Source organism: Microtus pennsylvanicus, chromosome 4, assembly GCF_037038515.1.
Source record: "Microtus pennsylvanicus isolate mMicPen1 chromosome 4, mMicPen1.hap1, whole genome shotgun sequence".
In the NCBI taxonomy this organism is placed as follows: domain Eukaryota; kingdom Metazoa; phylum Chordata; class Mammalia; order Rodentia; family Cricetidae; genus Microtus; species Microtus pennsylvanicus.
Window position 1 is genome coordinate 99,956,692 of NC_134582.1, and position 26,935 is coordinate 99,983,626.

General features: G+C 44.4%; 1 protein-coding gene across 6 annotated transcripts in view; it reads right to left on the bottom strand.

Moving 5' to 3' along the window:
- Dusp22 (dual specificity phosphatase 22) overlaps positions 1-26,935 on the bottom strand; it is a 56,012-nt gene that overhangs the window by 27,032 nt on the left and 2,045 nt on the right. For 3 of the 6 annotated variants that reach the window (XR_012910384.1, XR_012910388.1, XM_075969971.1), the window contains exons 2-3: positions 20,011-20,044; positions 16,223-16,305 (exon numbers count right to left, since the gene is read on the bottom strand). Coding sequence is in view for 1 of the 6 variants with exons in the window: in XM_075969971.1 (XP_075826086.1) it covers positions 16,223-16,305; positions 20,011-20,044 (117 nt within the window). In the remaining 5 variants the exon portion in view is untranslated. Of the gene's footprint in view, positions 1-16,222; positions 16,306-20,010; positions 20,045-20,155; positions 20,165-20,612; positions 20,652-26,935 lie in introns of those variants that run through there. The other 3 variants (XR_012910385.1, XR_012910386.1, XR_012910387.1) reach the window with 3 other exon arrangements.

The following is a 26,935-nucleotide window of genomic DNA, read 5'->3' on the forward strand; positions in this document are numbered from 1 at the left end:
ATTTGCCACTGATTCTTCCTGCAGGCTAAATTTAGGCACTATACCACAAATAACAACTTCCAAGAACACTGTGGTCCTTGGTGGGGTTTGGGGGAGTGGGATGGTCAGAGCAGAGAGGTAAGATTTAGCCTTGGGCTTGATTTTGTGAGCCAAGATGCAAATAAGAAGTCTCTACACCTGCTGCTTCTTTCAGGTTAGTCAAAAAACGACATACATTTGACTTGTCAGAGCGACAGAAGAGGATTCTGATGTTTATTTTTGTTTAAGGTATTTCAAAGACAGACCACAGTGGCCTCAGTACCAGGGGTTTCCTCTGGCCCACACGGGATGGATTATAGGAAGGCAATGAGGGAAATCCGGGCTGCCCCACCTCCCCACCTCTTCGGGGTTTGCTTCAGTGTGAGGGTTACTGGTGTACAGCTGTGATTCAGAAAATCTGGGGCCAGTTTTATATGTGCTCCAAACCCAGGCATCCTGCAGTGTACCTTCGTGAAGAGGGAGTGCCATCCAATCACATCAGAAAGTAATTGTGGAGAAACTGCTACTCAGAAACTAATTAGAGAACATCAATATGAAAACATTATTTCTGTAAAAGATACATATTTATCTGACCATGTTTGCCTAAAGCATACTCAGCACATCTGAATCTGAAAAGTAAAGACGATCAAAATTTAAGTCCTAGAGTGTGGCCACAGCCCCAGTCTGTCACCATCCCCAGCTTGGCCTGCATGTGAGTCCCACCCTCCTCCCGAGCTCTGGTTTCCAGTCTCTGTGATTCCTTCTCCCTCCTGCTCCTCCCAATGGCCTTTCCTCAGCAGAACTTCAACATAGCACAGCGCCTCTTTGCAGGCTTCTCTCACCATGTCGGCTTACAGAGACTTCAGCTCTGGGTTCCAAGTGTTTCCAAGACCCTAGAATGTAGGTGCCTTAGCCCAGCACACCAGGCTTGGGCTGCTTTATTCCAGATTCTTACAGTGGTAGCCATTTTCTCAGTCTCTCGGCTCTTGCTCCTTGAAAAGCAGTAGCAAATGCCTTTGAGTGAAGAAAAAGATTCTTCGAAAGGGATGCATCTTTAGAATTTCAAAACTGTACGTCCTAAAGGCACAGCCCTTAAGTTGACTATGAAAGTTGGAGCTGGCTCTAGAATCAATGGTTCCATGCAGCCACACTGGTGCCTTCTCTTAGAATGCCTGAACTCCAGCTTTCACTGCCTGATGCTACTAATGGTCTCAGCGGGACACATGGTAAACATACTCATCAAGAACGAAAAATTTCGGCAGCCATTAGAATGAGTTGTCATGGATCTAGTTTCTCTGACATTTCTATGAAAAAGTCACACAGAAATATCCTGTTTCTCTGGCTCTTATAACCTCCCCACCCCTTCTCTGCTATGATGCCTGAACTTCAGGTAGGGATGTGCTGCAGATATATCAGCAGGGGCTGGGGACCACACAGTCGCTTATTCTCTCTATTTTGATGGACCGTGGTTTTCTGTCATGGTTGTCATTTGTTGCAATGGCTGCCTAGAGAAGATATGAACAAGGATGACAGCAATAGACTTGAGAACATGGAATGGGGAAATCTCATGGGGCATCAACTCTAGACAAAGAATTACAGGCAACTAAGGAATACTGAGAGCAGGAGAAAAAGGTTTCTCCAGGGAAGAGACCCGAAATTGGTTATCCAACACCAAGTGGTCAGCCCTGAAATTAAGGATATATATATAAAACATAACCATTAAAGAAATAAAGGCCATAAATTTTAAAGGGAGGATATAAGAAAAAGGCTTGGGGCAAGAAAAAAGGATGGAGAAAATGATGTAATTATATTTTAATTTCAAAATGAATGGAAAATTGCAACAGGTGAGTATTAAGTATAAGGCAAAACCATTCGCACATTCTCAGAAGCCATTAAACTGGGATAACACAGCTCAAGCTTATGCCAGCTAGCCTCAGGAATCATGCATGCCATTGTAACAGAGACCTCTTAGGCACTGACAGTAAAGGCAAGAAGGGCAAACTGAGGCCTGTGTTTGCCTAGCACAGTCAAACTTGTTGCTTATACACCATCCCTGGTTCCATGCTTACAGAAGAGTGGAGAAGCTTTAACAGAACCTCTAAACCCCAAATCCTTATTCTCCTGGCCTTGACAGACAAAAGGGCACTGAGCCCTGGTCTAGGCAGACCCTTTTCATACACCCATTCAGAGGACATGAAACTCATCTTCCAGGCTCACTTTCCCAATTTCATGGTATCTGACTCAGCATACTGCTGTTTTAGAACTGCATTCTTCAGAGACAATAGCTGCACTTCATTCTCTTCTTTACTCTGCTATTGAGTGGGAGGGGGGGTTTATAAAACGAGGAACTAAGTTGAAAATGTGAATGACCCTAAGTATGATGCTAATATAAAATAGGTGCTCAAAAACTGGCTGACACCAGGTGTGTGATCAGTGGCTCTCCCTTGATGGTGGTCCTGCCTATCTGCTCAGCTATCAGCAAACATTACCACACAGACTAGGAAGTGGACCAACATCTGCGTCCCCAGGAGAGTTGTCTGCCCAGCCAGCATCACTCTCTCAGTGGGACATGCCGGCCCCTTAAGCCCATGTGTTCCAGAGGGCACAGGGCACAGTGTGGAACCTTATCAGTGCCTCTTCTCAGCTGCCACAGCCAATTAGTTCTTAAAGTGCCTCACCCGAGAAAGCCAGAGCGACGGTCTGGCTTACAGATGTGCCACCACCTCGGGGTTCAGGTGTGGATATGTACAATGCTGTAAAAGCCTCTTTTAAACAGCATCCATGACACCCTAGTCCGGCTCACTGTTCCTTCTCTGGGCCACACCTTGGATGTTTTAGAAGGAGGTAAAGATTGACTCAGAACTGGGTGTTGCTTGTAAGGGCTGGTCAATTCCTTGATTGTGGGGTTCCGGCTCCCAAAAGTAGAGGTCAAATTTAGCAAGTGTTTGAACAACATGAGCAGGGCAAGGAGCTTTCAGAGTAGAAAGGATATAGGAGCTGAGCAGTTAGAGAGAAGTAAGGAGAGGCTGGCATCTGTCATTTCTCCTCCATATGAAGAGCAGCATCCTTCTGCAATGTGGTCAACTGTGAATGCTGCCAGGGTTGCCATGGTACTGCCTGACGTTTACAACATGGTAGGTGCAGCTGGAAGGGCACCTGCACTCTTAGTGTAGGCACCAGTGTCCTCAGGCCTCCCTTTGATGGGCAGTGCTTTATCACACCCCTCCCCCTTCCACTCTGAGTAATCTGATAGGCTATTTTTATTTCGACAGCTGTGTACTCTAGCACTGGACACAGATGGAAGCCCCAGGCCACCTTGAGCAGAGCTCACTTTGGGGAAGCCCCAGGACAGAGAGCACCAAGGAGTCAGAGGGTCACCAGGGTCTCAGAATGACCAGTTAGAGACACTGATTATAACATCATTGCTCATGCAGAAGCAGGAAGAACAGTTTTCATAAGAAAAGGCAGGGAATCTTAGTTTAAAGGAGCAGCAAACAAAGGAGATGTTCAGAACACCTGCTCCTCCTGGGTTAGCCAGAGGCATTCTTCTTGAGGGTAGCCTTCACACCAGGTGCAGCTGAAGTTCGCCATCCTTAATAAGTAATTGCCTTTCCCTGGGACCACAGAGCCGGCTCCTTGGAAAAGGAGTTCTAACTTAGGGAAATGAGGTTGTATTTGCTACAACATGCTAGCAAGTTCCTAAGAGTGGGACTCTCGATGTGCTTGGTTCTGTTCACCCAAGCTACCTCACCCCAGAATCACCAAGTGACAAGGGAGGCAGCTGGTTCTCACTTACAGCCTCCTGTTCCAGCACAGACGGAGGATCTCGGCAAAGGAGCCAAGGGTCCTGTGGCTCATCTCACTTTAACTGCAAGAAAGTCTGCGGGAAGAAGGAGAAGTTCCACGCCAGACCTGGTGGTGCAGTCCTGTAACCCCAGCTACTTGCAGGGCTGAGGCAGACTCACAAGTTCAAGGTCTAACTGGGCTAGAATAAATTCAAAGCGTAGCCAGTCTCGGCTACTTAATGAGACACTGCCTGAAAATGGTTTTGGAGATGTAATTTAGTGGGGGAGTACTTGCCTAGTTTGCAGAAGTCCTAGGTTAAATCCTTAGTAAGACAAAAGAAAAAATGAAAAAAAATGAATGAAGGGAGGGATAGAAGGAGGAAAAGAACTAAGAAAAGAGAGAGGTTTGAAGATATTGGGAACAAAGTGAGTCCAGCACTGTGAACCATGGCAGTTTGACTTTCTATAACTTTGACCTTGCATTGTTTTCTTTCCCATCAAAGAGGTCAAAGGTGGCCAATACTCCTCCTGGTCTGTAACCAAGGCTAGAAATTGATAACTGTTGCGGTTATGGTAGCAACTGAAAGGGGTAAGCGATGTCTCAATGCCCATCCAGGGGCAGATGCCATCCTCCCCAACACATACAAGTCCCCAGAACATCCCAGGGACTCGGGCTACAGGGAGGGAGCACACTTCAAATGCATTCTGGACACAGCTTGTTTGTCCGGCCTGCACTGAGGAACCAGCTACACTATTATTGCTTCACACGCAGAAGTTTAAATAAGATTGCATCACTTCCCTTGCAGGTGTGGGCAGAAACTGATCCACCTGTGTCACTATCCAGCAATGAATTAAGAGAACCCGAAAACAGCAAATTTGCTTAAACTAATCTTAAGTAAACCTGGATCCATTTTAACAATCATCTTTCCTATGGTGAAGAACAATAATGGTGTTCATAGTAACCCTGAGCCCCGATTTAGCTCTTACCACTGAACAGTTTCCACTTGCCATTCGAACTTCTGATGTAGATTCTGAGGCCTCTTCCTAAAGAGCCTGCAGCACATAGAGCCCCTTGGGATAGACACTGGCCTGCTCATCACAGTGCTCAGGGTGTCTCGTGTGTGCCAGTCATACACTGTACCATCCCGATCCAGAGACAGAGACACACTTTCCCTCTCTAGATGCTTCTGGTTACTTCCACCAAACTGAGCCAGTCTTTAAACACCTTTAGGCATCACATGCCCATTAAACCCTGTCCCATTTGCTTTATATGTAACATAACTTCTTATTTTGGTCACCTGTAATAGCCACATGAATAAGGGTCTCCCAAGCTGAGGGTCCATAACAAAGGAACTAGAGACTCTTAGGTAAAACAAAATGTAAACCCTATACCTAGTCCAGGGTCAGACTACCCTGTGATGCACCTCAGAGAATCCCAAAGATTATAACCAGAAGAACGGAGATCAACTAGAATGTACAAGGACTTAACAGGAATGACACACACAGAGCTACCTCACAGTGTGGATCCGGGGCTGATGACATCCTCTGCTATGTTTTCAACACAATAATGGAACAAACGATTTTCTGGTCTTCCTAGCTTGGTATTTTCTTCTATGGTTTTATTCAAAACCAATGAAGTGGCTGTATATTTTACAGAAAAGAGGTTCAAATATTTGTGTTCAACCAACACTTTCTCCGGAGCAATGAATGGACCTGCATTTCCAACAAACTTTGGAATACAGCAGAGACATGTCATTCAGAGCTCTAGGGTGGGTGCATATCCACCCATGGTCCAAGTGCCTGCCCCATGAAGCTATTATGTAAGCTACTCTGACACCTCCCTTGCCCCACCCCATAACTAAACACTAGATAATTCCTTCCCACTCTATCTGAGAAATGGCTTTCTAGTTTTCAAAGTTGTTTATGAGGTGTCTAAAGGTAAAAGGTTGCTACAACTTTCTGATGGATTATTCCTTCTGTTCTTTATGTGGCTGACCTCTTGGCTTTTATACACATATCATGTGTATGTCTAATAAGACTGCTGTTAGTCCCTTCTTCTTTTGCATCATTTTGCTTCTGAATCTTTCCCTATTCTTTCATTTTCAACATTGCTGTATCATTTTGTGGGAGAATCCCAGATCCAATCTGATCTGTTATTTCTAGAAAACAAATATGACTCCCCAGCATTCCAGGTCAAGCCCTTATTTCTAAGTAGGAATAAGGCAAGAGCTTCCAAGGGTCTCCAGGACATGAAACTCCTTCCTTCCATTCTATTTCTGCATCTATACTACTGGAAAAGCAGTCTGCCCTAGTCACTTGACTTGGTGCACAAATCTTGGGCAAGCCTTTATTTCCCACATGACTCTTACGCCTGATGAACAACTGATCGTCTTTGAGGTTGCTTTTCTAGCCTGGCCACCCTTATAATGTGTTCTGTTGGGCTTTTGCGGGCCAGGACACACCCTGCCTCTGCATGCCCATATCACCACATGCAGTATTCTTTACTAGGAAACATACCTAAACTCAACCATCCTCTCCATCACCACCTAGCAAACTGATTAACTTTCAGAAACAAACATAATTGGTTGGTATAATCTTGTCAACTACCATATCCTTCTGGGTGTCTTGTGACCCCTTATATCTGGCAGATATGTGCAACTCTGCAGCACTATGAAGACATGTATGCCTGCATCAGTATGGAAGCCCTTGTTTCTCTTTGTGCTCCCTAAAGGCTCGTGAGCAAGAGTACTACAGAGAAGTTTGAAGAAGAGGGACAAGGTGCTTGTAAAACGTCTGGCTCTACTGTCAGGAGACAGACATGGAGCTCCTTCATTCTGGAGGTTAAAAAACATCATTTCCCCCCAAGAATCAATCTGGTATTGGGGCTCCAGCCTTTCTTCTGTCCCATGCAGCCTTATACTGGTGCTCCGTTTGCAAATCAGCTGCTAGCAGAAACAGGCAGATGGGAGTAAATCTCTTCTGTACTTGGCTGCCCCCACATAAGAAACTCAGACAGCTGGATTTAAGAAAGAGCAATTACTAGACAGTTTTCGATCCTTACAGTAATTATTTCTATTTGAGTCATATCTATTTAAGTCTGGGGTTAACTTCAAACAAATTTGCTTGAACACACGAAAGGCCCTGCAATCTCTGAGCAGAATAGGTACCACTGATTTTTAGATGACACTCGAAATTCTCCTAGAGAAGTGAGAACCAGCTGTTGTGAGAAACAACCATCAATCAGAACATAATCCCAGGGCAAACAGCAGCTTGTTTCCAAAGGCACTGGGCTTCACTACCAGCTGGGGAGACTGGTGGATGTGCAATGCTAATAGGAAACAAAACCACGCAGGTTAGTGGAGACAGTGGCCATCTAAAGCAGGAACCCTGGTCCAGTGTTTTAAGCTGCAGCACAAGGCCAATCTGTGAACCCCAAAAGCAATGCATAAATGCACTTGTATCCAGTCAACCCAGTAGAAACACTGTTTTGATGTTCAAAATAAAGCTTCTATCATGACAGACATGTCCTGGGCTAGCTTCTGCCTTTGAAGATGAAGACAACTTGAAGTGGGTGATGCACTTTCTTTGCATCTGCTGACCACAGACCACAAAGGATGTTTGATGCCACATATCACACATGTGTCCACGGCACACAGTGATAAAAAATGCAGTATCTTGTCAAGCTGAGTCTTATTGATATGCATAAGCATCTACCTGCTATTGCCACAGGCACTGAGAGCATTGGCTCAGCAACCTTTCCTTCCCACCACAGGCTGCCTAAAACCACCTGCATATTAGAATTTACATACAACTCAGAACCGTAGCAGAACTTCAGGTATGAAGTAGCAATGAAATAATTTTATGGTTGGGAGTCATTGCAACATGAGAAACTGTATCAAAGGGTCACAGCATTAGAAAGGTTGAGGACCATTGCTCTTATTGGAACAAGTAAAGTAAGGAATAAGAGAACATAATAAAACAATACCCCCATTCTTAGGAGTCTGGTACCATCCTTTCAGAACCTCGCCTGTGTATTTACAACTTTATATATGTAATAGAAATAAATGCTGATTTTGAAATTTACATAGATGAGATCATACTGTAGATATTTGCTACTATTGTTTCTGTTTCTTAATGAGATCTTTCTTTAAATGCACAGACATCCCTCTTTTGGAATTGCTTCAAGTAGTTTTGCATACGCATTGGCTGATACCGGCTCCACTGCTACACCATTACCAAGAGTGTCCATGGACTTCTGCACCCAAACATCTGCACACCTCTGTGTGTTTAAAATGAACAGCTTTGGGAGTCATTCTCCTAGGAGAAATGCGACTTAACAGTTTCCACAACTTGGGATAAGCCTGAACATGCACTCTGCCCACTAGGTCTCTGTGGCCTAACACACAGAGGAGTGCAGTGGTCACTAGACAAGAGAGGCTGAGGAGGAGGTAACACCTCGGTGTGTGCCTGGGTAGCTACCCTTCTTACCCAGAACACAAATTTCTACCTCAGTTTCTATGATTTTACTGTAGGCTCCATGAAGTCTGAGATCATACCTTCAACTCCATGTGCCTACCTTGAACATGGCAAAGTTTCTATGGACTGACTATTATGAAGATGATCTTTTTTATAGATTCAATCTTCCATTGCCAACCAAAGGTCATGAGAAAGTCACTGACCCTTCTGAGGGGATTATAGGTTAGTGATTCTGCAAAAGAGACCTGGGCAGTACCACAAAACCAAATACCGTGTACACCACTACTTTCTGGCAAGGCAGGAACTGCGACATCAGCCCGTGGGAGGGAGGCTGTAACACACTAATCAGAGCCTCTGGCACCACAAACTCCGGACATGAGGAAATCACTGTTGACACAGGCCTGCTTTCCTACACCGATGAGCCACATGTGACCAAACACATGGTTTCTCACTTTGGATGGGGCTTAAAATAGACACAGTTCTTTGACCAGCATCTACATCCCTGCGTGCCAGACTAAGCTGCACACCACTGGAACCAAAGAAAGCTGTCACAAAGGCAGCCGCCTACCTGCCGGTTCAAGACTGTTACATGGACCAAAAAGACTTTGAGCATCAAACAAATGTTGTCACAGATGGACAAATTTCATGTCCCAACTAAGAACACAAAGTGTAGACCTACAGAAATGGAAAGAAACCTAGGATGGGATTTTGAAGGAAAGAAGACAAGATGAAGACAGAGGAGTACCGTGTGGGCTCATTCTCTTGTCCAGGGAGATAAGCATATGCAGCAGTGATTACCGAAGCTGGAGAAAGGGGCTGGACTGCATCAGTATTCCCTACATTCATGCGTTATAATTCTGAACCACACTGGCAAGAAGGGATGAACAGGAGCATTTTCCCTTAAACTTTAAACAACATTTAACATTGGTTCTGCCTTGCTTCATATTTCAGAAGCCTACAAAACTTCTTAGGAGACTGAGACAGAATAGGGAATGTAAACCAGACTGGGATTCACAGTGAGAATCGATTGCAGAATGAATGAATGAATGCACAAATGCCTATCTATGAAAACATTATGGTTATTACCTAACATATATACTAAAAGGGTTCAAAATACAAAACTCAAGCTTAAAAACAAAAATATTCAAACCAAATTCCAGCTAATGAAATCTACCTGCTAAACATGTAACACACAAATATATAAATTTTGTTCCTCTATCGAGTTCATCAATTCAAAATTAAATTCTTTGATATGAAGAAGTTGTGTGAGGGAACGAGAACACTGGTAAAACATTTCTATTAATAGTGAAAAGTAGTTGTTTCCTGCAGGTGCTGGCAAATACATAGAACGAAAAATGAAACAAACTCTGAATTTTTACATCAGAAAGACAGGCTGCTGTTTCTTTTCTCAGGGGAAGGGAGAAACCTTTCATTGCTCAATATTACTTCCTCAGCACCCCCGAACATTATTGAGCTTCTAATTGGAAAAAAAATTACCATTGTTAACCTCTCCTCAATGCTGAAGCAATCTTTAGGTTCTGAAAACACCAAGCTAATGCTAGTCTCTCAAATAAGGAAACACTTCCATGCGTGCGTGCGTGCGTGCGTGCGTGCGTGCGTGTGTTTGCATGGATTTATGTATATGCTGTTGCACATGTGTGAGCATGTAAGTGGAGGTAGAAGAACGATCTCAGGTGCTGTTCTTCAGGTGATGTCTACCATTTTTTAAAACAAGGTGTCTCTTTAGCCTGGAGCTTGCCAACAAGACTAGGCTAGCCGCCCAGTGTGCTCCAGGGATCTGTCTGCCTCCCCAGTGTTGGAATGACACACAGAAACCACCATGCCTGGTTTTAACATCAGTTCAGGAGACAAAACTCAAGTCCTTTTGCAAGCATTGTATCGACTTTCAAGCACTTACTATCCCTGCAATCCATCAAGGAAACACTTAATAAATGCAAACAGTTCCCAGCCACAGCCCAAGCATAGAATCAGATGAAGAATTTTTATACCCTAAATACTGTAACTACAGATCTAGAGGGTTTTTATTTGAAATTAATCTATGTGTTGATCGTTTCTCCCTATAAATGCATTAGTAACATGTACTTCAGTGATTGACACCAAATCATAGTCCTAAATGATTATGTCCAGGAGAAAGATCCTTGCCTTTATAATGAGAAGACCTCAGAGTCTAACCCTGGCCAGGGCCCATTTGCTGACAGGTGGAGTCACCCCGATAAGTTATATCATAAAAAGTAAGGATAGTGCAGTCTATTTGGTAGGCTTGGAAGTCTTGAAGGTTCACAAAATCACAGCGAAGTGTCTGGGCCACGCAGAGGGGCTTACATTCTGGTTCTCTCTACCAGTTTTTTTCTGGCCATAACACCATAAGATTAAATAAATTCCTAGTCATTGCTTACGGCCATTCAATGCATGCTTAGTAAAACAACTCCAGATTTATGGGTGGAAAACAGAACTCACCCTCAGGTCTTCAGGTCTGCTGTTCCTGCTTGACTTGAACCTACCATGAGTCACAGCTCTTCTTTCACTAGGCTGCAATAACTGTGAATACTTATAAAATAATCAGAATATAATCTTGCCTATGGAATAAAGGTTCTGCCCAGGCAAATGGGGGTGGTGAGCACACTTTCAGTGTCTTCAGTGTCTGTCCCTGTCCTTGCACACACGAGATGCTAAAGTAGCAAATATGCCATTGACTCCCAGCCTCCAGGGGGAAGAGCTGTCTTGGAAAGGAATAAGACTTTGACCAAAAAATAAAATAAAACAGAAATTTTGCTAAATGCAAAGGAGGGTAAAAGAGGGTAGTAAATATTATCAAAGTATATTACAATCAGGCATGGAAATATCATAATGAAATCCATTAGTTTGGACAATTAATACATGCTTTAAAAATAAAAGTGTGCTGGTACTGGGAAGCAGGCACATTTGCACACTGCTAGTGAGAGCTCAATCGGTACACCCCTTCCCTAAAGTGGAAATATCTCTAAACACTGCCATTAAAAACATTGGCCATGGCAGCAAAGGACTGCCACAGGGAGCATGCTGGGAAAAAAAAAATCTCTGGCCTAAAACAGAAAGACTAACTTCTCACCAAACTATCTAAAGTAGGCATGGGGCCTTGATGCCTTAGGGCTGTTTACATTTACAACAAGGAGTCAGGAAAGAGCATTGGTGGGAACCCAGTTCTGCTGGGAACTGTCACACAAAAGGCAGGGCTGGGCTAGGGTGTGGCTCGGTGTTACAGCCCCTGCCTAGCATGAATTTGATTTCCAGCAATAACAGGGGTAGGGGCCGTAGGAACAGAAAGGGAATTATAGCTCTTTAGAAGCCCAGAGGGAGCTGGAGTTACTCTACGTGCTGCTCTATTTTTAATTTGTGTGTGAACTGTTTGTCCAGGTTTGTGCATGTACGTGTGTGTAAGTAGAGTCCAGAGATCAAAGTTAGATGTCTTAATAACCCCTCACCTTATTTCTGAGACAGGGTTGCCTGGAACCTGGAGTCCATGGGTTCAGCTAAACTGGCTGATAACAAGTTCCAGGTATCCTTTTGTCTCTGCCTTTCCAGTGCATACACTGCTGGACCTGATGTTTTTTAGGCAGATACTGGGGGATCCAAATTCAAGTCTTCATGCTTGCAAAGCGAGCACTTTGCTGAGCGAGCCATCTCCTCGGCCCCTTTTGTGAGGTTTTTGAGGGTTTTCATTCTGTTATGAGCCTGACCTGGTTCCTAAATGGTTTTAGAGTTACCTCTTCAGAGACAGGGGATGGGGAGGTGTTAAAGCAGCAATGAAGGCCCATTAAGGGAAAACTTTTGTTAAAGAAAACAGAATCTCTGGCCTGGGTAGAGACCTAACAGTCCAGTTGGTCCTGGCCAGTTTCCTGTCCATGGGACCATTCTTAGAAAGACAGATTCACCTTAAAAACAGACAGAAGAATCAGTCCTCTGATGAGATACCTTCCCTTCCCAGAATCTGTATCCATAGTACAGCAGCTTACAGGGCCATAGCTGTGCAGCTCTGTGCATCTTCTTGAATTACTTAAGAAGGCCAAGTTCTCCTTGCCTTCGTTCTGTGTGTTCAAAGTGTTCCCTGACACTAGGCTCCCTTCTCTAAAACTGTAGATTTGTCTGATTTCCATTCCAGAGTGGCAGCATGGCTTTTTCCTTCTCTCTTCCACTCTCCTCCTCCAGGCAGTTCCTGAGACCGGTAGCTTGCCTGCACTGCGGTTGTTCTTGAGTTTCAATAAGCAAGCAAGCAAAGTGTCTTCATTCTGGAAGATCATCTCAGAAACTCTCTGAGGGCCATAACTGGAGTCCCAGACCTCTTTTCCTGGACTATCTTATTCCATGCACCAGAGGCCACAGAAACCTTGACTCATTGGGAACACTTCTTCCACTGACCAAAGACAATGGCTCAGTCACTTTGGAGGCCTGAGATCAGTGGTTTCCCATCTTTCCCTCTAGGCACTTTGGTATGAGTGCTAGATTCTTTTGGGAATGTTCTCCAAAACTAATCAAATAATGGCAAGTTGTACGCAGTCAAGCTAAAATCTAACAAAGCATGAACTCTTTATTTGGTTGAAAAATAAGATCTGTAATGCAGAATGAGTAAACAGGTTTTCATCTGACCTGTGGCGGATGCAGTGTAGGACACTGTACTAGCCACTAGCTGTGACAGGAAGAAGACTGCTACCTTCAGAGAGGATGGATGTCCAATACGTACTAGACCTGCAGAGCCTCCCCTTCTACCTACAGCAGATTCTAGTGTGGAGAGGCTCAAGCTGTACAAAGGCTGTCTCAGCTGGCAGGTCTGAGCACAGTCTCTCCGGCCTCAGTGCGGCGGATGCTCGAGTACTCTTTGGTCACTCTGATAATACAGTTACACAAGACTGGAGCAGGTCACGTGTCCCATCAACAGGTACACACACAAGATCCTTGCTCAGAGACAATGAAAATATGTGTCTACATTGCAGCTTGTGAATGTTTATCTTCTCAACGTCGCCAGGACTTTCACAGGAGTCTATGGCGTACTAAATTTCCTTAGCTTGTTTCCCCAAAGCATTACACTCCATTACCACAGAAGTTTACCCTCAGAGAATTCTCAGATACCCTCATCAATGCTTGAAGCATGTTCAGTGATGGGCCCACATGCTCTCACATGGCTTCTCTTGCAATAAGCTGGTCTGAGGACTCTAAAGTCCTTGTTGATAATAACTTTAATGCTTGAAAAGCCTTGAGGTATTTATTGAGATGACCCAAGAAGTATCTGCACTGTAGAGCCCCATATATGGCTCTAAGGTAGCCATGCTTCTGGAAGTCCTGCCTGAATATTATGGGACTAAAATTTCTTGATTTGGGGAAGCAGCCATCTCCTTATTACCTATCTACTCCAGAGAAAGGCTGTCCAGAGTAAGCTAGAGACATCTCATACACATATCTGGTTTTGAAGTTCTCATAAAATGCAGTTTTGGCTCTTCTTTTCTTACCCCATCCTCTACCCTCAGGTACAGCTCCCTGCTAAGCAGAGGATCTGCTCAGTGCACTTCTGTAGCCTTGTACACAATCCCACCTTCAAGGATCAGGGCCATCAGAACCCAGAGTTGTGGAAGACCACAGCCCAATAACTTCCCAGCCTCTTCTCCAGATTGGTTAGGCCGTAGATTCTGGAGCTGACCTTGGAATTTCAGAGAGAAGATGACTAAACGAGTACCTAACCTTTGGAATTTCAGTAACTTACTGTGTATACATCACGCCACATAGCTTCCACACATGCAGCTACAGAGGCTATCAAACAGCTTTAATAGAACTGATGAAGGGGTCACCCATGACATAAACAAAGACCGCAATAACATGCACAATGTTAAACCATGTTATGCTGTACAAGTGAGGTGTAACCTTTAGTAAACGTGAACTACCACAGGAGCTCTTGTTAGCAAGCTGAGGTAGTGATAGTATCCAGCGGCTATGACAGAATATTCTGGAGATCCTGAAAGCACAGCTGGTAAACTGTGGGTGTAAGCTGATGATGCTTTGGGGAAACAATAAACACTAACAAAGGAGCACACTGACTTCCCTCTCTTCATTTCCCTCCTCTCTTTGTAGAGGCAAAATCTGTCCCTATAGACAAAATACAGAATCCAATGGACATGCAGTGTGTTAAGAATGGAGGCCCACGGTCTGCCCAGAGCTCTGACGCTTCATGCATACCGTGCCTTCTTTATACCTGGGTTTCAACCCCACCTGTTTTACTTTCCAGCACAGCCAGAGTTTCTGTGTGTAGAAGGGGGTTTTGACAGAAAGGCTGGGCTTCTAACACTTCGAGACCTTGTATGTAGACAGAAGTTAGAAGATTAGGAGCATTGTTCATATGACAATGTGTTCCATTAAAATGAGTAGACAATAGAAGGCAGACCTAGTGGCTGAGGATGGGAAGGACGGCTGTGCAATTTATTAAAATAAAGGAAACCTCAAGCCTCATCTTGTGATTTAAGAGGAAGTCAGCCATGACCACTTTGCAGTTTAACTTGTTTATATTTTAAACACAAACTATCACTAACAGATTTAAAAATGGAATAATTGTTTTCAAAGTAACTGCCGGACTTGGGGAAAAAAAGGGTTGTCATTCCCACTGAAGCTAAGGCAGGGCCCAGCAAACACCCCGGGGAACGGCAGAGGGAAGTGTGAGCTTCCCACCGGGAAGATGGAGTGGAGGAGGCGGCTAGGCAGCAGTGAGAGCTGGAGGAGGCAGCTAGGCTGCAGTCACACTTAGGAGCCACTCCTCAGCCTCCATTTTCATCTACCTAGGTTAGATTAGTTTGCTCTAGCTAAAACCTGGACGCTCCAAAGGCCGAGGAAAATACATAAATAAACACTACCTATTCTTGCATGATATGACTTTCAATAAAAACAGCTTAAACCAGGATTCTTTCTTTCAGAACAAGTACCCCTCCCTTCCCAACACCCCACCCTAAAATAGAAGAAACCATGTATCACAACCACACAGGCATTGTTTTCTAAAAGGAGGTTAACCTGGGCTGTGTCACAGTAGAAACAGAAATAGATTTGGTCCTGAGCAACAGCTCAAACCGTCCGTCAGGGTAAAATTGAAGATGTTTTTGGAATTAGTGTACAAGCAGACACACCCTGTTTACTAATGAATCTAAAACAACAGCTCTCCACTGACTGTGCCTGTTCAGACCACGCCTGGGAAAAATCACAGGGATGCTTTGCCTTCCTTTGTCCTTTCCTCCTGAACACAGATGGTATTAGAACTCTTGTGGAAAACACCAGGAAATGAGCAACTTGAATTCCTTAGCATCCTCCTAAGACAAATAATTTTTTTGAAAGCAGCAATAGGTTTTACTGACTTAGCGTTTTTTCCTGCAGTTCCAGTGATGGAGCCTACATCTTCGTAAGTGCTCAGCTACACTACCACCAAGACACCCTCAACCTGAATTTTATTTTATTTTTTGACATAGTGTCTCACTCTACAGCCTAAGCCAGGCTAGAATTCACTGTATAGCCTTGGCCTTGAACTCAAAGCCATCTTCTTTCCTGAGTGTTGGGAGCATATGTATAAACCACCATATATTATGTTTTAAATACCCACCACAGTCAAAGGGAATGGAACATCAGTTTAGTTTCTGGCATTTGGAAAAGAAGGCAAGCAAGCAATACGGCAGGGGCATAATAAGGATGCCTTCTCCATCAGGCCACACGATGTCCAAAGTGGACACAGGAATAAATTCAACTTGAGTACAAAGTAATCCAGCCAGTGACCACAGGTGCATACTGGCGTCAAAATATGGCTGCTTTCACTAATGTCATATACACTTCTACAGAGCATATACACACTGACACACACACACACAGACACAAAGGCACACACACATACAGACACACAGAGACACACAAACACAAATTCTTACCTCCATCATGGGCCTGGCACTGTCGTGCACAGAAAGAATGTGCGTCACCTTGTTTCTGCTCAATTGGTCTGCATCTCTTGCATCTGCCATCAAAAATAAAAGAAGAACATTTTAATAGTTTCTGTGAGTTCATCACTTTTAAAGTCTAGGCAGAAAACAGCATATGATTTACAGATTTTTTTTCTTGATCCTTCATCACTGACCATATCCAGAATACTGTAGATTGGTAAATTTAGGACTACTGCTTTTATGTATTTTGCCTTAAATTATTTCTGACTAATACAACTTCAGAGCTCAAGTGTATAACTCAAATTAAAAAAAAAACATTGTAATCGGGAGCCTGTTAAAAGGAGGAAATGCAAGACGTTATAATATAATGTACTAGTATGTTTTTACATGAGATACATATAATAAACATATTTGAAAAAGTCACCTTGTAATCATTACTTAAGTTGAAAGTAAAATCCAAGGACACACTTGTTGTAGGAGACAGAGGAGCACACTGAACAGTTCTTACCCTGACAGTGGTAAAGTTTGAGATAGGACTATGGTTTACAATATCTCTATCCACATCACATCCACTATGGTTTACAATATCTCTATCTATAAAGCAAATAAACAAAACTCCAGAAGGTTTTCCAGAAATTCTACACAGAGTTACCAACTGGCTATTATGTCATCTTCATAAGGAACTGGGACACTTTCTCATGCTTCCAGCTATAGGAGAAAGACTAATTTGGGGGTATATTCTGAGTTAGAAATCTTGTGTAATCTACAAAACAGTCCAGCAAGGAGAAGAAGGCCCACTCTTCTGAGTCTTGGGCCTTCGCCAAGCTCTTCAAAGGGATACAAGAGAAAAAGAACCAGAAAGCAAGTACTCGATGAAACTGTTCCTCAAGAATATCGGGTGACATGGGAAAATACTTTGGGCACCAAATTTAAGTACACTAGAAACACAGTTTGTACAAACATGTACAGCTAGAAATGAATATGTGGGGTAAGCAGTAAACACACTTACTAAGATGTGGAATAAAGAGGGAATGTCTCCTCTCTCGAGTGCCCTGCGTGTGCATCCAAGGGTTTGTCATGCACGATCTCTCTAGGCGTCACACTGGAAAGACTAGTTCCAGGTCTACGGTCAAACTAGGTCATTTACATTCCCAACAAGCCCTGGGACAGAGCAAAAACCAAGCAACAATCTTCTAAATATTTGTCAATGCCAGGAAAAGTCTTTAAATATAATATTAAAATGTTTGTTTTTAATCTAAAGATTCTCCTCATTGATTCAACCCTGGGCTTCAAATTCCAGTCCATTCTCCACTCGTGTCCTGTGCTTCATCTCCTGTCCTTTCACTAATCCAGCTCCACTTTCCTCTACTTCCACATGAGAGGATACACTTGTCCTTCTGAGCCTGGCTGTTCCACTTAACATGAGCATCTCCCACTTCAACAAGATTTACATTTTCACAATCATTGCTTGGCCTCATACAAATCTGCTTCCCTGTAGTCACAAGAAATGTATCCACAGGTTCAACCAAAATTGGATCAAAGATTCTGAAAAACTTGCATTTGGACTGAACATATACAGACATTTGTTCTTGTCATTGTTCCCTAAACAACAGAGTACAAGTCTCACACAGCATCTGTCCTGTGTTAGGTAGAGATGGCTTTCATACAGATGAGACAGACAATGGGGGTTTTTATTCTTCTTTTAATTTAACTTTCTTTTTTTAAGAAATAGATTTAATTACAATGATCCAACAGTTTTTAGGCTAATACCCTGAGTCTGGATGACGCCATGGTTCCTGATGGCAGCACAACAGGCCACCCAGATCTGTATGGTCCCTGGCTGCACCATGATCCCCAGTCCAACAAGGCCACAGGTTGTGGTTAAGATCCTGGGCCTCCGTGTGAGCTCTAGTGGCTACCTGGGTCACAGACTTCAACACAGACCTCAGCTGAAGCTGAACAACATACCCTGACATGTTCCAGGCAGCAGTACACCCTGGTTCACATCCTAGCTCCCAGTGGTAGCCCCAGCCACATCAACGTGGCCCCGGACACGAACAAGGCCACATGTTGGGGCTTAGACCCCAGCATTCATGTGGCCTTTGGTGGCAACATGGACTACAGTGTTCAACATAGACCTTGCCTGCAGTAGGATCACAGACATATAGACACAGTCCTTACAAGCAGCCTGGGTCTGATTGCCACCATGGCCCCAGGCAGCAGCAAAGGCCATCTAGATTGTCACAGCCCCAGAAGCAGTGTGGTCCCTGGACCCTAACACAGCCCCAGGTTGCAGCACAGACCCTTGTAATAAGCATGGCTCTTGATGGCAACAGGAGCCATGAACGTCAGCACTGACCCTGGTTGCTTTGGATATGGCCCTTGGTAGCAGCCTGGTCCGGACATCACCATGGCCCTGGGTGGCAAGCAGACCTCCCCATCAGCCTATTACTCATGGCCTTCACCATGACCTCCAACATCAGCTTACCCCTCACCATCTTCATTTCTTCCTTTCTGCCTCTTCCCACAGCACATGAACCATTCTTCTCTCTGTCTCTCTCTCTCTGTCTCTCTCTCTCTCTCCTTTTTCTCCACTACATAGCTGCTTACCATAATGGGGCCCATGGATGTTTTCCCACCAGCCAGGGTCTTGAGGACCCCTGATGGCTAGACTCTCCTTCAGCAGAACTGCATCAGGTAGGGCATGGATTTCTTCCTATCAGCCAGGGCCTTGAGGATCCTGACTGGCCTGTGGCTGGTTAGTCCCCATCTCAACAACTGGGGTTCTAGGAGGGTGCTGTATTACTTTAAATAAAGGACTTGACTTTAGTTTTTGGTTTCTGTGAGGGTCCTAAAGCCAGCCCCTACTGAGGGACAGGGTACTTAATGAACTATTTTAAACTGTTATTTTGTTTTATCGTGTTGTAATACCCAGCAGCGTCTCAGCCTTTGGCTATGGTAAAGCAAAAGCATGACTCACACACCATAGACTCATACATACATGTCAGTGGTTCTTTAGTACATTTAGAGTTGTGCAACTATGACCATAATCAACTTAAAATTTCTCATTAGCCATGAAATACATTTTAGAACAAATTACCACTTAAATTGTGGTTTGGTGGTAAGATTTGAATAAAGAGGACCACTCTACCACACATGACCCAGTGGGCTGCAGGTCCCTAAAGAGAAGGAAGCAAGGCTTGGCCGGTGCTGCTCCTGCCGCACCTCCTTCCCACTGCTGCCTCAGTAGACGCCAGCGCGGTTGCCCTACTCTGGATCACTCTATCTCACAAAACTCAGCACAGGCGTGAGCATGCATGAAATCCTTCATCAGCTTTGCTGCATGATGACAGTGGACCTTTGGGACTTACTGACCTCAAATCACTGGGCATTCTAAACGGAAACTCACAACCACAGCCACTGTGGCAGTGGGCTGTGCACGCGTGCACAGTAGCTCACTAACTTTACAAGCCTGTAAGTCTGAAATCAGATTTTCCTGGGTGCCTTCAGAAAGGTATCACCGGGCAAATGTCAGGTGTCTCAAACCAGAGTAACATATGCCCAACCCACTGAGCTCTGAAGGGCTAGGGGGTTCAGATTTTCAATCTGGGAAAAGGGAAAGTTCTGGAAATAAATGGTTGTGGTCGCTACACAACCATGTGAAAAACTCAGAGCTTTCTGACCTGTACATGGAGATGGCTGCAGTGCTACTCTCTGTGATATATGTGTATTTGCCGCCATAAAACAAAACAACAATAAAACACAAAGCAATCACTCACCTTTGAAGTTGCCAATGAACAGGCCAGGCAGGATCTGAAAGAGACACAGACATGACTGTCACAGACGCCAAGCGGACAGTGTTGCTGCCCAAAAAGGTGAGGCTCTCACAAAGTTTCCCAGCCAGACCTGGGGCCCCTCACCTACCAAACCCAGTTCCCACACCTCCCTGAGAACAGACTGCAACTTCAGCTCCCTTTGGCTCCCTGAGCTTAGGGCTGGGATGACTCAGAAACAGCACTACCTTCTCCCCGTTGCACCTCCCTCACTGCCTTGGCAAACACGCGCTCAATGCTCAAGATCTTTGTACACAGTGCTCACTGCCAAGTGCCACTAACAGCGCCACAGTGTTCTGTGAGCCCATTCAGTAACGCCGTGGCAGGCCGGCTTCTCTGTGGCACTGGAAAACTTCCCATGTCCCCATGAAGGCTTCAAAGGGCTGAGATGCTACATAGAGAAGGTACTTTTCACAAACACCTAATGACTTTCAAAGTACCCAGCAAATCCTCGTCAGTCTTTTGCAAAGACAGTGAACTCCAATTACAAAAATGCTCTGGAAAATAGAAGTATGTCCAGTGACCTCCTTGCTGCAATTTCCAATTACCCTTGGCTTGCTGGTTCTGCACACATGCAAATGCTATAGCCACACAGTCCTCCTGTCCCCTGCCTCCTCAGTGTCAGCCTCTCAAGGTCCCTATTTTTATGAAGCAGGGCAGAACAGATACCATAGCATTCCTGTCGTAAAACAATATAATAATGCGTGTTCACCCTGGAGCTGGACCAAGCTGAGATTCCCTGGCAGCTTTTGGCTACCTGGAGCCTTTCCACCTTCATGGCCCATTCCTCAGGGTCTCTGGTCTTTATTAGAATATGACACCAAATACTAAAGAATGTGCTTTTTGTTTTGTTTTTGGCTGAGTTACACATCCTGTGATACTGGACCAACAAATGGCTGTGGACTATCATAATTCAACCATACAGAAGTGGAGACGTTTACAATCAACACTGAAAAGAAAGCTATACATCCTCAGGATAGAAGCAACCATCACAGGCCTACTACACAGTACTGGAATGAATGCTATGAAAATAGCAAGGATCTATAAAACGGTAGGCTATGATTCATTAGTGGACCCAGCGTTCATGCCCTTGAAGCTGTATTAACGGAACACCACAGTCACCTTCTGAGATGTGGATGAGACTGGGAAGGTATCCATCAGTATGGGACTGAGGATTAGGACACGGAGGAGCTTGATCCTGATAGGTCTTTCTGTCAGGCTACAAGATTTACATTTCTTGCTGGAAGCTATGTGGAGTTAAACAGGCCATAAAGAGGCTGGTACAAATACAAATTTGGAATTTTGAAATTTTTTTGTTCAATTTCCATGAAATCATTCATTCATATGTGTCTATATATGTGTTTGTGTATAATATTAGGTGGACTGAGCAGGTTGTATTTACATATTTAGGTGTATGTGTGCACATACACAAATGCATACAGACTCACATAACAATAAAAACTAAAGAAAAAGAGACCATGATTTTGACACAGTATAAGGGGGGTGGAATAAGAGGAGTTGGAGGGAGGGAAGAAATGAAGGGGGAAACTGATGTAATTATAATTTAACTTTTAAAATATTGAAAGGAAAACTATCAACCTTAAACAATAAACAATAAAAATAGAGGATCTAAAAAAAAATCCAAGGTTGATTTAATCTATGGATGTGGAACCACAGATACCAAGGGCTGACTACATTTTTCCTAAATCTGATTGTTTCTGTCATAGGTAGATAAAGAAATACTTCTTTAATGATAAACAAGCAAATAAACATCAATAGGGTAGAAAGAAGCAAATCAAAGAAAGAGGGGGCATAAAGGTCATAGTTAGCAAAGCCTAAAGCAGGCTTAGCCAGTGCTCAAAGGCTTTCCCTTGCCTGGGTAGCTTCCAGTGACAGCAGCATCTGCAGGGCTTGGCCAGCATGGAAGAAGCTCGGGAGCCCAGAGAGTGGCTAGAACAGGGCATCAGAAAGTGTGGATAAAGAAGCTGCTCGTTGAAAATAATGGAAGATGGGGATTTACAGGCATTTTGAAAACTGTAAGGAAAGAACAGAATTGTGTCAGCCATCTTTTGACTTTATTTTCTAGACAGGACAGTGAGCTAGACTTCCGTGGGCTATACCCACCCATTTCTGTAGTTGGATTCTGGCTCTCTTCCACACAGAATGATAAAACAAAATCAAGGAAGGCTGGTTTCGGATAGATTAGAAGTACTTGGGAAAACTTCTCATGCAGACAACTTTGTAATTTAAACATGACACTCAATATGGCAGACTCACCTACTTGGCTGAGACTGTTATGGTTGGTAACCTTTGGGCACGGAGAAAGAGACAAGGAAGTCAATCAGCTGGAATGAATTTCCAGCAAAAGGATGGTTTGAAGAGGAGCCTGCAGAGCAGTGTTCTTTGGGACAACACAAGAAACCATGGTGAACACAAACAGGGAGTAAGAACAGATATTACCTAGTCGGCGGCAAAGATAGGTCAGAAAAAAGTCATGTGCCTTGGGGATGTTTGACTTCCCCAGAAGAATAAGTAGAGAATTGGTCCTGATCATCTCTGCCCTTAGAGTCATCATTATGTCTAGGATGGGCCGCCTTCCCTACCATTTGCCCAGGGGTTCCTTACAGAGAGGTCTCTGGTCACAAACCCCTTCCCACACTCTCCCCGTCTGTCTTGTCTATTTTCTCTACCACAGTACTCAGTACTCAGACTTTTATTCCATTACTTTCGGGACTGACGCTGAAGAACCAGGCAGGTGTCTGCTCTAGGTCCACTGCTCCAGCAAACACTGAAGACTGAGTAGTTTACAGAGGGACGGTGTTTATTTGCCTCAGTGTTCTGGACCCCAGAGCATGGCCCCCGCACTTTGCTCAGCTTCTGGAGCTTGAGGTGGGAAGGCAATCTGGGACATGCGGAAGAGAGACCGAATTACAACAGCTAGCCCATTCCTGGGAAGAAAACATCAGTTTCCTGATGAGAGTGCTGCCTTGGGTCTCAGATGCCTCCTAAAGGACCTTCTACCTCTCTGCACTGAGAATCGGGATTCAACAAACGTTTGTGTGGGCACAAACCATGTTCAAACCAATGCGGAGCACAGCCCTTTCCACCATGTAGCACCGGAACTCATGAGGCAACAATACCAACCCCAGAGGAATGGACTCGCTGGAAGCCCCTGGTCAGAAAAATGCTTGTCTGTCACCAGACAACATACAATGTAACAAAAGCAGAACCCTAAATGGCAGAAGCACTTTGGGATCACATGACCCCAGGGGTTCCAAGCATCTCCTGATCAATCTCCTTCATGCCCACACATTATTCCGCTCTAACACTAGCCTCAGAGAGGTGCAAAAGTCTCAAATACTTTGCCTCAAAACATACTTCTATACAAATGAATTCTGCTTCTGAGGCAGGAAATGCTTGGAATTTATTTTTAAACATTTCTTGGTATTTTAGGATGCCACAGAATCTGAGAACCCCATCCAAAAGATGTAAGAGAGAAACTCCTGATCAAGCAGCTGGCTCAAAAGCTGTATTTCGAGTAGGTATGGCTTCTGGATTCCTCCAGGGTCAAAAGGACTTCTGGGTTTCAAATCCAAGGACATCTAAAAAACTCTGGTGAATTCCATGAAGAGTGAAGTATCACAGACTTCTCAATGTCCTTTGGTCATAGATTTATGCAGCAATAAAAAAAAACCATAACTAAGTGTGCCCTATGTATTCTTACAACACTACTTTAAGCATCTGTTCTGTGAAACGTGAAATGAAAATGTAATGTAAAGCAGAAAAGAGCAGGCATGTTAGTACATGCCTATGATTCCAGCTACCTGGGAGGCTACAGCAGGAGGATCACAAGTTCAAGGCCAGCCTGGGCATAGCAAGGTCCTGAGTCAAAATAAATCAAAAAGGGTTGGAGATGCAGCTCAGTGGTAGAGCACCTGCCTAGTATATGTGAGGACCTAAGATCAATGCCCACTACAACAGACTGGGAGAAAATGAATGAAGTCAAGCTTCAGGGGAAGAAGAAAGGCATACTGTTAGGGTGCCATGCCCGACCACCGGCCCCAGATATGTTAACCTTCTAAACTGGACTCCTCCATGACAGAACCAATGCCTAGGGGAGCGTCTTCTGGGTTCAGTATTTTTTACCCTACTACAGGGACTAGCACTGGGGCTTGGCAGCAGCAGGTGTGTATTGTACAATTTAAACGGTGGATGCATGAACAACAGCCAAGGTACCTGGTGACAGTGGAAACAGTGTTTAGCAGGGCAGAGATGTGAGACTTCTGGTCCCTTCCCATACTGAAACAGTACTTCCTGCAGAGTTAGGTCCACTCCTGATAACTTCCCAGTCCCAGGTCAAATGAGCCTCAGGGGACCTAACACAAAGAACACTAGGCCTGAGGTTGACAACTGGGAACAAGTTTGACCCCAGGAGATACATCAAGATTTGGGGGCTGTCCCAGTGTAGTGGAAGATGCAAATGCCACCCACTGGTAGAGGCCTGACAAGCCATTTAGGTCACTGTGATTCTTGCAGAGCACACAAATATCAAGTCCAGTGTAAACTAGGTGGTGGGTGAGCGACCCTGCTCTACTTGGGGACACATATCTCCTTGGAATGGCAATCTTTCTTCGCTCCTATCTTCTCACGGAGAAGACATTAGTCATATCCAAGTCTGATACATCCCTGTGCTCAGCAGCAGACAAACCCAAGAACACTAACCACAGGGCTCGCGTTTACAGTTTGTAAAAATGTCACCTAAAATTCTCTTTTGCTTCTCCCAAGAATGTGAATTGTAACTGGAGAGGCATTGTTCTACCCGTTTTAGAGGAAATGGAGACTGGGTTGTGCTAACCACTGAAGGGCTTTCAAAGTATTTATGAATCCAGGAAGAGAAAGTCAGGCTTTTTGACATTCCTGCCAAGAGGACTTCTCGTGCAAAATACCAACAGAAGCCATAGCAGGCTTCCCACAAAATGTCAAGACAATATCCTCGCTCACCAGGCAAGGCGCAGGAGGAGAAAGAGGCCACCAGATCAGTCCGGTGAAAGCTAAGGAGCTAAACAATACTGGCAGGTCCTAGAGGACAAGATGCCAGAGCCTGGGGGTCTTCACTTCCTGACCTACAATGGCACAGCTTCTGCCCACCTGTCGTTATCTTAGGCTGATCAAGCTAAAGGAGAACACAGAAACATGTGGGGCCGCTCTCTGTGGTATCAAACTTAATAAAGAGAGCAGCATTTTGGTTTTATTTTGTTTTTAATGATGTACTGCAGTATTTAAAACTAAGAAGAGACAGTGAGGACAGAGGTCTATTTATAGATCCTGCCTCTTAAAAACATGTTGGTCCAAACCCTTGAGAAAACTGAGTCAACTGCCTTTCAGAGACTTCACGGAAAAAAGACATGTACATACAACAGTGTGCTTAGTTAGTCCCACTATTACCAGAAACATTTAGTAAGCTGGTCCCTCAGTCATGCCATGAGGCCCTCTGCTCTGTGGCTGTGAGCCCGACCAACCAGTTCTGAGTGCAGGCTCTGCCACTCATCAGGTGAGTAACGCGGCCAGTTCCTTCTGTGAACATGTATGTGTATTTGTGAGCACAACTTAGCGAGGTGGGCTGAGCATCAAGCCCCAGAGATCCTGCTGTTTCCCCCTTCCCAGGGCTGGGGTTCTAAGCACGTGCTACTATGCCTGGCTTTTGGACAAGTGCTGAGAATCAAACCTGGATCCTCATGCCTGTGTAGTGAGTCATCTCTCCTGCCCCCTGGTTGGTTCCTTATGCTTTGTGTGCCTCGTGTGAAAGACAGGCACGGAATGAGCAGCACCATGTCACCCCGCTGCTGAAGAACAAGCAAGTTACTCCACGGCAACAAAGCACTGCTAAAAGGCCCAGGCAGCACAGACTGTAAGCCTGGCTGGCTCAGAACATCTATGGGGACTTAGTAAAAAAGTCAGAAAAAAAGGCAGCTGGAGCTGCTTGCCTTTAACGCCTCCTTTATCAAAGTCAAACATGAAGGAAGAGAGCGACACTGTTTTGCAATGAATCTTAAACTATGGCGGTCTTCTTTTCTGACTTTTTTTTTTTAAGAGATTTTAGGATTTACTTGAGACAAACTGGCAGCCTTGGTCAAAGGAAAGAGAACTCTCTTCTCCTCTAATCCAGGGGAACCAGGATCCAAATCCAGTCCCACCACCTCTTGCATCAAAACGTATTGTCTTATCTAGACTCTCCAAATCTCCGTTCCCAATCTGCACCAAGAGGCAAGCAGCTTCCTTAGAGCGTGTAAAGTATAGGCACATGAGATGAACTCAAAGAGAATGGCCCCACTGCCTGCCCTCTGTTGCTCTTTTCTCCCATCTGTAACTGGACAGAAGACACGGGCCATGTCCCTTGCATCCTCTGAGTAACAGCGAGGAAACCGGGACAAAGATCTACCGTGAGGGCAGAGGGTAAAAACTGCTAGCCCAAAGGGTCAGAGTGGAGTGTGCACTGTTTAGTCCGTAATTCTTTGCCAAAGAAGACTAATTTGTATGTGATGAAGAACTCTGCCCCAAGAACCTCACGTAAACACCCTCTAAGCGACACTCAAATTCCAAGGCATCATCATTTTACTTATGTTCTTAGAATCACATCTCCACTGTTAGCACCTTCTCCTGATTCTGTAAACAAACTGCTCTTTTCTTCTCTCCCCAGCTAGGGAAACAAGGGAACCCTGTCTAAAGTAAGACAGCAATACACGGAAGAAAAAGATCTTGGTCACCAGCATCCAACAATTTACTCCGTCACTGCCTTGCCTTGTAATTTGGGTAATTCTCTCTATTTCAGATTAAGTATTTTTACTCTAGCAGGGATCTTTTACCGGGCTGA